General features: G+C 43.3%; 1 protein-coding gene across 2 annotated transcripts in view; it reads right to left on the bottom strand.

The window, feature by feature from the left end:
* CACNB4 (calcium voltage-gated channel auxiliary subunit beta 4) overlaps positions 1-12,749 on the bottom strand; it is a 299,786-nt gene that overhangs the window by 150,712 nt on the left and 136,325 nt on the right. Inside the window, exon 1 of one of the 2 annotated variants that reach the window (XM_004703822.2) lies at positions 11,439-11,667. The exons of the other annotated variant lie outside the window; for it this stretch is intronic. Coding sequence (XP_004703879.1) covers positions 11,439-11,483 — 45 coding nt within the window. The 5' untranslated portion in view covers positions 11,484-11,667. Of the gene's footprint in view, positions 1-11,438; positions 11,668-12,749 lie in introns of those variants that run through there. 2 annotated transcript variants of the gene reach the window in all.

Raw genomic sequence — 12,749 nt, 5'->3', positions numbered from 1 at the left:
GGCAACAAATGTACAAATGTGCTTGACACAATGGATGTATGTATGGATTGTGATTAGAGTTGCACAAGCCCCCGATAAAATGATTTAAAATAAATAAATAAATAAAGCAAAATCTTCCTTTGAACTTGGGAGCTGCTTCCCACAAACTTTGAAATGGCTTCAATGTCTTATATTTCTGATGGAAAATTATTTGATTTGTTTGTTCTCAATAAAAAATAAGATTTAATATAAAATATTTAATAATGCTCACCAATGCATATGAATTTTAAATTGTGCTACTCTTTCATCCACTTCTAAGAAGCTATGCAGGAGCAATCCTCCATGCATATATTAACTGCAGTGTTACGATTAGGATGGAAAAACAGGAAGTATTGTACATCTGTATCCACAGGTTTGACTCACAACAGTCAATTCTCACTGTGCAGCCACGTCACTTGGCCATGTAAAAAGAGGAAACTGATATGGAAGATACCCCCTGGTGTCATTTTAGGTGAAAAAGTAAGTCACAGAAAAATATTTATTATGATCTTATTTATAAATTTTTAAAATTACATATATATGTGTGTTAGTATGTTTTTCTAAATAACCACGTTTGTCGATACATAGGGGAAAAAGGTCTGAATGGGAGACTTATTGCTCGGAATGACTAAATGGTTGGGAGTGGTTGGGAGGTAGTCAAAAGAGACGCATTTTCACACTATCGTTTCCCCTTGGCTCGACACTTTCCCTAAATACCTTTCACTGACCTCGATTTACCAACGGTTTTCAGATCTATCATTAGATTGTGTGCTGTAAATGAGGGAAAGCTGTCAAATAAATTATGAAATATCAGTAATATAAAAATGTATTCGTGCTTAGATGTTAGAACATGGGGTGGGAGCCATGTACCTAAAAGAACAAACAAACATAGGGCCATCAAGTCAACGATGACTGACAGCAAATCAGTGATGACTGACAGCAACCCGATCATGGGTTTCCGAGGTTCTGTCAATCTCTCAGGGCGCTGATAGCTGCGTCTTTCTACTGAGAAGCAGCTGGTGTGTTTGCGTGGTGAACCTTGTGGTTCACAGTACAACACTTAATAAAATATAGTATGTGAGACTTTTAAGATGTATACAATATAGACAAGGCTACCATTGGCACTCTAGGAATACTCATCACATTTCATAGGCCAAGTAATTCGTTTTCTGCTAACTTGACCATTAAGACCTTTTTTTAAAATCTACTATCTGCCTAGCTTTCTTTGATCTGTATAGTTTTATTTTTTAGTGCACTGTGTGATACTCTAGCAAAAATGTATCCTCAGCAAAAAATCCTTGCACATTGCGGTAAAAATAATTTCCCAATGAAAGGCAATCTTTTTTTTTTTTTCACTTTTGATCTCGGCAATCTTTCTAAAGCTTCATTTTTTGACCTTTTCCAGTTCACCTTAACGCCATTCTTATGTTCTAGGAATGACACAATCCAGTTGGCATGAAGATCTGATAGCTGATCAATAAAGTTTTAATCTCAACTTGACTGGGGTGAATAGAGCCATGAGTCAACTGAGCCCCAAAATGTAACTGAGCCTCAAAATTCTTTGAAGCACCATATGAAATTAGATAATATTCCGTTTTCAAGAATGACTCCTTGGAGGAAAACTGGGAAACTAAATTTGCTCACCCCTTGACCATTTTAGCATGGTCTCCATCGCATCTTCTAACTTGATGACGAATGCAGTCATACCTGTGAGAGCTGGAGCTGAATGCGACGTTCTTGTCCTTTTAGATCTTGCACATCTTCCACCTTTAACAGGGTACAGTCTTCCACTCTATATTCATGGGAAAGATTGACGATTTCCTTCTCTGACTGGTTTTCTCCTTGTACGGATTCTGGCTTTTGTTGGTTTGACTGTACTGGTATCCAACTCTAACTTCATTTAAACAATATTTTAGGGGATAGTCGAGGGATTGCGCTGAAGTCAAGATTCCCTCTTTCCTATCCTTTTTGTGGCCTTTGACCATATCAGAGAGGAACTGGCAAAGTTATTCCTTTAGAAGGTAGTGAGTAAACGGGAGACACGGGGAGGAGCACAAGGTACAAAGGCATACAAAGGTAAATGCAAAGATAAGTACATAATAGTATTCAACACTCAAATGAAAGCAGTAACAATATTCTATAAGGAACTACACAGACAGACACACCAATTGAACAGGTGTGGAAAGGTGAATGGTAGTCATTCATGAATATATATAGGTTTGACAGAGGACCTTTCTGCAATATATTTATATGGGGGTGCAAATATATCCCTGGACATATTAGGGGGTAAAATTATGAAGATTTCTTAGCCATAAACAAGCACTTTGAGGGAATGAGTTGCTTTGCTTGGGTCCTCAGAATTATAGTCTTGGGGGACATCAAGGTCAATTGGTATGACATCGTCCAGAAAGACAATGTTCAACATCCTACTTTGGTGAGTAGAAACTGGCACTCTAAAAGCTTGCAAACAGGCATCTAAGGTATGTCACTATTCGTCTCTCCTCATCTGGAGAGAAAAAAATCAAAGAAACAAAAAGGAAAAAATTAGTCCAGTGGCCTAATGGATCACTCAGACCATAGCCTCCACAACCCTGACACCAGAAGAACTCGGTGGTGCCTGGTGACCACGACTGCCCAGCCTGAAGGGGATCAACAACAGAAGGCCATGGAGAAAGTGGTAGAAGGTATGGAACAAAACTCATAAGCATAACAATATTAGGCTTAGTTATTGGTCTATCTGATGGAACCACCGAGACTGTCACCATGAGTCATCCTTTAGACCTGGAACTGAACTCAACCCTGTGGCTAAACTTTCAGCCAAACAACAGACAGGTCTACACGGTGCAACAAAAGTCTCAAACAGAACCAGAGCTGTGAGGGTGGCGGGGGACCAGGCAGTGTCTTGTTCTATGCATTGTACTCAGGGTCACCATGAAAAGGCCACTATGGCTCAGAACAAACTCAACAGCACCTACAAACAACAACAACAACAACAACTAACGAGGTGCACCAGGACCCCAGAGAGGTACTACCACTTAGAACAATCACCATTTTTAGATAAAGAACACAGCATTTGCCCAGAGACAACATGGAGAAGGCAGAAAGGGATAAGAAAAGAAGACAGATGAAAACAGGGAAGACAGGGAGGAAGAAATAGGAGCAACTATTATGTAAGAATTGCTGAATGGAAAACCAATTTGCTCTGTAAACTTTCATCCAAATCACAATTAAAAAATTAAAAAAAAATTTTTTTAAACAATGACAAAAAATACCCAACTAGCTAATAAATGTCTCCTAGACTTGATTACCTTCTCGGAATCTGGCAATTGATTATGTTCAAGGAATCAAAATGAGGAACAGAAGGTAATGTAAAACAACAAGCATTCTTGATGATTAAGCATCGCAACACCCACAAAACATTGATTTCAAACATTTTGGGTTAGCACTCTTCTAGTCTATTGTTCCCAAAACTGGCAACTTAAACTTCAGCCAACAAGGAAAGGTGGTGATAATGAAAGCAGAATTTTTCTTGATCGTCACTAAGAGTTCAGAGAAGTTTACTTCTCAGAAAGCTGCATTTACTTCTTTCCTTATTTTTCTTTTTCTTTTTTTTTCTTCTTCTTGGAAACGCGACACCAGTGTTTCCAGTGGACATCGCTGTGGGCTGGAAGTGCACTGTGGGAACTGGCAAGCAGATGAGCAATAGAAAAAGCATCGTTTTCAACTCCTAGAGTTAAAAGTCTTCAAGAAAACATTTCTGTCTTCAAACATACAGTCTTCTCAGAGATGTGCACTCAACATACACTCCTTCAAAGATTCTGCCAGGAGCACGCATCCAGACTTATGGTCTGCCACCTTCGTCAGCATGTACAAGACACCATCGTAATGGATCATATCGAAAAGCAAAGGGCATAGGGTGCCATTTGTATTCCGACTGAAAGAACTGCTTATCAGCAAATAGAAGAGGAGAATTTCAGCTGGGGAACAACCTTAGAAATAATGTTGCCAAACCTTTTGACTCCTTAGGAGGAAATTGAGGATTACAGCCATTGAATAACTGGACCATGATCACTGCTAAGAGGTGGCAAAGACCAAAACTCCCACCCCCTAGAGCTCCTCCACTCACACCATAGCATTCCTCATCCCCAAAATGGAACACAACAAATTAATCTTAAGGTCTTGGGAAATTAGTGCTTTCTTTTTACTTCTCAATCAATCTAATATTTTTTTAATCACTGTAAAACAAACAAACATGCAAGTGTCCTGAAAATAAACCAAAGGATTCAGTGAAAACAGCAGCTGATGGAGCCATGTTTAGTTCTCTAAAATATATTCATTAAATGTATGGCAATAGGAACAGATAGTACGTATCTGTGTTTTAAAAAGTGACTAACACATCTTAATTAATTGAGCATTCCAAATGACTTCATGCAGTGTGTCCTACTTTTGTTAGGCTGTTAGAGGTGGGGAAATCAAGGCACAGGATGTTGAAGGACTAGACCCAGGGCCACCAGCAAAGAAGTGAGGAGCCAGCACTGCGTTCCTGGCCACCTTCTGATGACTCTCACTTTTGATCATGACACTTTTATGCTACATTACTATCCCATAATACCAAGTACAAAAGTAAACCTGACATTTGCTTGGCTGACAGACAGGCTCAGAAGAAGATAAAACTGTAAAAAAACATTTTACTCAGGTTAAAAAAGGCTGAGAAACACACTGAACTCCAATCTTATCACTGCCAAACTTTTCAACAAATCTACTAATAGAGTAATGACACTGAAGTGCAGGGTCTCCTCCCCACATGATGCACCCACTGACGCGGAGAGAGGTGGAGGCGTAATAAGAAGAAGAAAAGGCAAACTCAAAAGACAAAATTAGTCACACAAGCTAACAATCAAGCTCCTGACTAACTCTGACAGTTGGTGACATTTGTGGTAGGGTATATGGTTTAAATCAGCTTACCTGAATAACAGATTAAAGACGGAGTCATGTAATACTTTTCATTATTTCTTACAACAAATGCTACCAAAAAAAAAGGAGAAGTCCTAGAGGTACTTACACGGTGGCACCTTTTAAGAGATGAGGAAAATAGTTATTAGTAAACTATGCATTTGGGTTCTAAACTATATATAAATATAGAAAAAGAACAACTAATGATCTATTTTGATCTCAAAAGCTGTCACATATAGTATCTGGGTGGCATTGTTTTGGCATGCCCGTATAAGTACTATAAAAATGAAAAATGGCCACATCATTTCATCTAACCTCATACCCCTTCAAAGTCTTAAGAAGTTCAAAGCCTAAGTCATAGAAACCTGTAACTTGCAACTCCCACCTACTGTCATTGTTTTACATGACAATAAAGCCCAAGTTTACAAACTAAGCTATGGTCTTCCCTCACTCACTGCCCTCGGTCAATGCCGACTCATAGTGGCGACCCTAGAGGACAGGGTAGAACTGTCTCTGTGAGTTTACAAGATTGCAACTCTTTACGGGAGTAGAAAGCCCAGTCTTTCTTCTGAGGAGCAGCTGGTAGTTTTGAACTGCTGACCTTGCCCAGTTAGCAGCCCAGTGCGTAACCGCTGCGTCACCAGGGCTCCTAGCTACAGTCTGCTAAGGCCTTATTCACAGGGTGTGAAAACACATGGACCCACCCAATGTACCCTGGTCAGTGGGGCAGTTTATAATTGTGGTTGATGTTAGTTCTCATGGCATGATGCACCGACCTCAAAGGCACCAAAATAAGCCTGACTTAGATCGGAACACACAGTCTTTTGAGTTTCTTTGGTATAATGTTGAACTTGGCTTCATGGATTTCTGAGCTCCTTATCTGATGATTATCTTAAAGGACTAGTGGAAGAGAAGAGAATAGAAACCCTTTACCTTGTCCGGTTATGTATTCTTTTTCCTCCTTGGGGAGAATAGTAACCAGGAGAGAATTAACAGAATGGCCGTAACCAGAAATAAGAAATAAGGTCCAAGTGAAACTGTGATTGGCAAGGAAGAGTGAAGGCAATAGGGAGCTGCCCCTTTCTGCCCTAAAAGCAGGTTTCCCCATTATTTCCACTGCCTTTCCTTCCAGGCACCAAAACCACATTCTAAGATCCCAGACTGACTGGTATCTAACCTGAAGAAAACACCGTCAGACAGCACATACAGAAGCATTCAAAGAAACACTAGGATTGATCCTCATAGTTCCAACTCCCACACTCGAAAGTAGAACATGACAAGGGGCAAGACCAATGGTCTTGGAATGGCCAATGTCTGGGTTCTGGTGCAGACTTGAGGGATTTCTCTTGATCTCTAGGACAACCATATCTAGAAATCATGTTGATACATATTGTAGAAAACCATCATGGCTGAGGCTTGACTGAAGAGAAGCCTTTGGTCATCAACAGTTCCTGGAACAAATACCAAGGCGGCGCAGCCGAGGCACACGCCTTGACTCTGCAGTCAAGTTTCTGACACACACCAGCAGCAGCATCTGGTGTCCCCTCTGGCCAGTGGTGCCAGCATGCCTCCTGCGGATGTCCTGTACCCAGCAGACCTTACTGCCTACCCCTCTGTCAGGAGGACTTCCTGACCCCAGATGGGGATCCTCTGACCTACCGAGCCATAAAGTCGATTAGTTTGTGTCCTCAGAGTGTTTTTGACAACAGCACATACATCCTTCCATTTGAAGTGAACCCTAACTTTATGAGATCGTTGAAAGCAGCCATCCTTTAGTAGCTTAGCGATCTGTTACTTTTCAGTGCCCTGAAGTATCACTTTTCACATCAAAAGCAGTTTAATTTTCCTTCTCCAAAGGCTTTCTGGTAGAAATCTCCCACTTAGTATCAGTCACCAATGAGCAAGGCATGGAGCACGTCTGAATATGAGTGTGTGCAAGTGTGTACAGTGTGTGTGCATACATGGGGGCACAGACAATTTAAGCAAACGCACACAGTGACACAGCTTATACAAAATAGTTTAAATAACATACATCCTTGGAGTAATGGTTAGGAACATAGAGATTTAAATACGAGCTTTTACGTATACATTCAGCTATGACACACACACGTTATCATCCATGGCATTTACCTTCACTTCTGTTTTCACACTCAGGAGATTTCTAGCAATAATAGCACATATATTAGGGCTCCTCACTGATGACAGGAAGCACTAAATAGGCTATTTTCCCCTCTAGTTAATAACCTGAGTTATAATCTGATCATCTTTTCATTGAAAAAGATCAAGTCTCTCTCTCTCTTAATACTTCAGAATTCAAGCATTTGGAAATGACAAGGAACTGGGTCAAAGAAATCAACTATTAATTCTATGTACACCTCCCTCAGGTTTTATAAAATAAAGCAAGAAAAAATCTTTCAGTTGAGTTGCTTAAAATTCGAGAAGGCCCGGGTATGAGAACGTCCGAGTCCTAGTGTTCTCCATATACTGATGGAATGTCCTGGTCCTAGTGTTCTCCATATACGATGGAACGTCCGAGTCCTAGTGTTCTCCATATATGATGGAATGTCCTGGTCTTAGTGTTCTCCATATACGATGGAACGGTCCGAGTCCTAGTGTTCTCCATATACGATGGAATGTCCGAGTCCTAGTGTTCTCCATATACGATGGAATGTCCTAGCCCCAGCACTCTCAATATTCTATCCAGTGAAATGGCATCTAACAGACTAGAATGTAACACAACATAACACATGTAGAAGGCTATAGTCACAGTATGTACACTGATGGTCTGACGGAATGTACAGCATAGTTAAGCGTGATTATCTCTGGGTGGTAAATTCAAGGAAACTGCTTGTGCTCATCAGATCTTTCCACACATCCTTATAAGAACCTCCATCCTATGGTTTGTGTAATGAACACGCTAAATTAAAAAAACCCAACTCTGTTCCTAGAATGTAAAACTGCGCAATGAATCCGTTATAAAACACATAAATAGTTCTATGTGGTCACATAAAAAGTGCGGAGTGGGCACTGGGAGCTCGCTTGACCACAAACATTGTGGCAACCAGGACCTGGCGGCCATGAACCAGGAACAGACGAGTGTTCATACAGGAAGACATCATGGTTAGAACCTGTGTGTAGGGCTGGGCTCACCTGGGAGCACGGCCTCTTGATCTACTAAAGGTAACTCGCGAGAAGCACAGGTAGTGGCCATCCTGCAGGAAGCTGCCCATCCTGCGCTTTGCCTTGCTGTGGGAGTGCTACATGATTAAGGTGACCAGATTTTAACACTGGTAAAGTGGGTTACCATTGATAAAACTCATATCCTGGCGAAATAGCCACATGGCAGCCGAAAACCCGTATACCCTAGCTTGTCGTGCATTCCTGCCAAAAATCGGAACTTTTTAAAAATGCCGCGGGACATGGGAAAAATTGTTAAAAATCGGGACTGTCCGCCAAAAGCGGGACGTCTGGTCTCCTTATCATGATCTTAGTACTTCCTGCCAGTTCTGAATAATCTTGAGGCTTAGCTCACTCAAGTGGAGTCAGTTCTGAGTAACAGAGATCCTATAGGGCCAAGTGAAACGGCCCCTGTGGGTTTCCAAGGCTGTGATTCTTAACAGGAGCAGAAAGCCTCATCCTTCTCCTGCGGGGGAGCTGTGGCCTCAAAGGGCTGACCTTGCGGTTAGCAGCCTAATTCATAATCCACTATGTCCCCAGGGCTCCTTGATTCATAGCTACCATCCTCGAAACCCAGGGGAAAGTTAACAGACTTGTCCAAAGGGTCTCCATAGGCCCCAAACACCTGAAATGCCCAGACTCAGATGTATTCCAGAAGGCTTCTCATCCCCCTGTCTCTACATGTGCATTCTGTAGAAACGACAATCTAGGGCATGGGGATAACATCTTGGATCAAGACGCTACACAAATCTCACCTCAGTCCCCGGCTCTCTGTTATACTGCGGGGATGTGAGGCACTCACAGTGTGTAAATGCTCAGAAAAGGGTATCTTTCAGTCCCTAGGTGAGTTGATCCTGTTACAAGTTGACTGTGTGAACATATTGGACATAATTACTTATCACACGTTCAACCACACACACCCCACAAAGATACCGTCAACAGCACAGAGTAGTAGGACAGATGCAGATGGCTCCCCAACCTCCCCACCCCCACCCCGAAGGAAGTGCCGTACTCAGCTTTTAGTGCCTGTACTGTATAGTCTCAGCTGCAGCTGACCACCTGAGAAAAGCCTCTCTCCACGCCTATCCACCAGACCTGTCCGAGCGCTTTGCTTCCATCTGGGCACCCCCCACACTTACAGCCATCTATGCATTGGCACTGAGAATGAGGGCTGAGGAGGGCAGACTCCAGGTGTGGCTTTACTTTCCACTTCACCGGGTCAGCTATTTAGGCCTAGTCTTCTCCATTGGCTTGAAGCTCTGTTCACACCATCTTGGGTAACACATCACATTATTCTTCCTTATAAAAACAAATAAACTCGAATGAGCATTCAGAGACAGTTCATCCCTCTGAGCACCCCTGTCTTCCCCTCTGATTGAAGACCCAGTTTCCATCTCCGCCCTTCTAAAAGCCTCCCGTGCTCTCAGCTGACTGAGGGCGAGCCAGTTGCCTTTCTCCATTCCTCAGGTTTCCCCGTCCTCACCTCCGCAGATGTGCACACAACCCAGGGAGCTCAGACTGCTGGCCACCCCTGACTCACAAGAGGCCAGCGCTGCAGTACCTAGCACCGCCGACACTCGACAGCTGAGACTACGTGAAGTCACTGCACTCCCCATTTCCCACCCTGCGGACACAACTCAGCTGTCCTCGGAAGCTGGACCAAAAAAAAGTGGGGGAGGATGTTTTCCTACTTATAATGGTTCCCGTCTGAACCAGTGCACCCACAATTTACACAGTTCTGGAGAACAGGAGCTGGTACATTCGTTCCTAGCCAACTCTGTTCACAGGCAGCTGGTTCCTAGATTTCCAAGATCACTCTGAGACCACTGAGGCCCCCGGACATGGTCCAAGTTTAAAAACGAAGGGCTGAAAATGAAACTGGCAATTCAAGAAGGCATCCTATGTTTCATAACTGAGTGTGGAGGGAAGTCCAGGTCACAGCCGGGCCTCCTGAAGAACCCAGCCAGCCGGGGGAAGGAAGCTAGTTTTCTGAACTGGACTTGGGTTTTCCATTCCCACCTACCCACCACTACCCTCCTTGTCAGTTTGTCCCTCCCAGACTTCAGCAGACAGCATTTCAGACTACACTCCCTAGAACTGAACTGACAGCCTGATGGTCTACAAACACGCTGGGCAACATGCAGGGAGACTTTGCAGAAACAGAGTTGGAGCTGACTAACACACAGACAGGAAGGGAAAATGGAATGCCTTATCAGAACTGAGGATTTTTCTCTCTCATGAGTAGCACATCATTTGATACCTACGTCTGCATTGACGTATACCATAGTTTATTTTGGAGAAGTGGGGGTGTTGGTTGGGGGAGGAGGGGTTGTTTTCTGTTTTGTATTTTGGGTTATGATCTGTTTATTGGGTGGTTTCACCAGAAAGCCTTATATAACACATTTCTGTTTTGAACGTAGCAACATGTATGGCACAACACTCATATAAAATTTAGACTCCCCCGGGCACACCCTGCTCTCCGCCCCCAGTCGTCCTATCCCACAAGGTTGCTATGTGATTGATGAAAAATCGCAAACTACCCCCAGCAATAGTAGAAAAGGACAGATTTGGGCATCTTGAGGGGGATTCAGAACCAACAATCAGGGATTGCAGAAAACCATTTTCACCCTGAATGTAACAGACTGAGCCTGACCGATGAGGGAAAGGTATTCAGTTTCCTGAGCCCCAAACACACGAGAGCTGCTTCAGCGGCCCAGGGCAGAGTACAGGAACACCCCCCACTGCTTCTGTGATGGGGCACTGGAGGGTTGTATCAGCCACCAGCCTTGCATCTAATTTCCTTAACAAAGAAGCTGCCCTGGTTGTCTGGCCAGAAAGAACATAATACAGCTACAGCTTAGGAACTTCCATTCATGTTACTTTGATAAACAATGAGTATTATATAATGAATGAGTCTCTGCTATGAACCCCGCTGTCAGAAAACACGGGCACTTTCTGCCTAGTTTAAATCCATCTACCAGGAGCAAGTTACCCCTTATGGAATGAAACGTGGACCGGGTAACGTTTACTTCCAACACTTCGATGCCCTTGCTCTCATTCCAATTTCTTTTCTTTTTGACAAAAAATTATGTAATAAAGAATTAGCTCAGGTAACTATAAACTACACACAGAGCATGTACACAGCAGCCAGCCAGCCCCCGAATGATGCTGGCTTCCAGCTCCGTGTCCCCTGCGTTGCCTAAGAAATAAGAAGGTGGGGGGGCGGGGGTCATGCAGTGGGAGGAGGAAAGGGAGGGGAGAGGGAATCTGCTATCTATGAAAATACTTACAGCCTCCGAGTCTTCAATTCCATGCAGGTACAAATTGTCATACATGGAGGTCTGATAATCCAGAGTGCCTCTTTCCAAGGCAAAACCAAAATTGCTACAGAAACCACAGCTAGAGTCAAAGACAGAAAAGGCTTGTTGGGAGGAACTGCGCCTGCCTTATCAAGTCCTGTGGATTCATTCACATCACAGGGGGGTGAGGTTATCCCCAGAGGCAGTCCAGCCCTGGCATTTTATCTGCCTTCCCAATACGGAGCATAAAAAGAAAACCCTTCCTCAACCACAGACTGGTGACTGAGCTAGGAAAGCGACCTCTGATTGGCTCGGCTTCCCTGCTTCAGTCAGCTGAAAAGCGTTCCCTCCGAGTGGGGGGCGACTGGAGCATCCTACCCAGGCAAGAGCTGCTTCCTGTTTCGCCTGCATTGTGAGCTCTGCAATCAACGCTTATCAATATCCACACGGCGGCTTGCAAGGTTCAGAGAAGCCCACTCTTGAAGACTGAACACACTGCTCAGCTTTTTAACTAAATCCGTAATTGGAGGGATGGAGGAGCAGAGGAGGGATTTAATTTTCGGTGACTATCGTGTAAAGACAGGAGACTGCACGGCTAACTCCCACCAGCCAACATCTGGACTTCACAGGTGCGATTTCAGTCAAAAGGACAGTAAGTCATCTTACAACACTTTATCAAAAGATAATAACTAAAACCAAAGTGAAGGGAAGTGGATAGAGAGGATATAAAGATATCAGCCTTATGGGGAATTTCCACAGTAAAAGTTTTCAGCCTTCTCTCGGAAGTCATTCTGCCTCACTGTAAGAAAATCGTTCTGAGACCCAGCGAATGAATTTTGGGAAAGAAGCCCCAAGCTTTATTTGGATGCTATTTTTTTAATATAAATCTTTTCTTAGGGGCTCATACAACTCTTATCACAATCCATACATACATCAATTGTGTAAAGCACATTTGTATATTCATTGCCCTCATCCGTCTCATAATATTTGCTCTCCACGTAAGCCCCTGGCATCAGCTCCTCATTTTCCCCCCTCCTTCCCTGCTTCCCCCTCCCTCATGAACCCTTGATAATTTATAAATTATTATTTTGTCACATCTTACACTGTCTGACATCTCCCTTCACCCACTTTTCTGTTATCTGTCCCCAAGGGAGGAGGTTATATGTAGATCCTTGTCATCAGTTCCCCCTTTCCACCCCGCCCTCCTTCTACCCTCCCACTGGTATCGCCACTCTTAACACTGGTCCTGGAGGGATCATCCGCCCTGGATTCCCTGTGTTTCCAGTTCCTATCTGTACCAGT

The sequence above is a fragment of the Echinops telfairi genome, unplaced genomic scaffold, assembly GCF_000313985.2.
Source record: "Echinops telfairi isolate 266 unplaced genomic scaffold, ASM31398v2 ScPeMD7_4;HRSCAF=17, whole genome shotgun sequence".
Lineage (NCBI taxonomy): Eukaryota > Metazoa > Chordata > Mammalia > Afrosoricida > Tenrecidae > Echinops > Echinops telfairi.
This window is presented reverse-complemented; position numbering and strand designations above follow the sequence as displayed.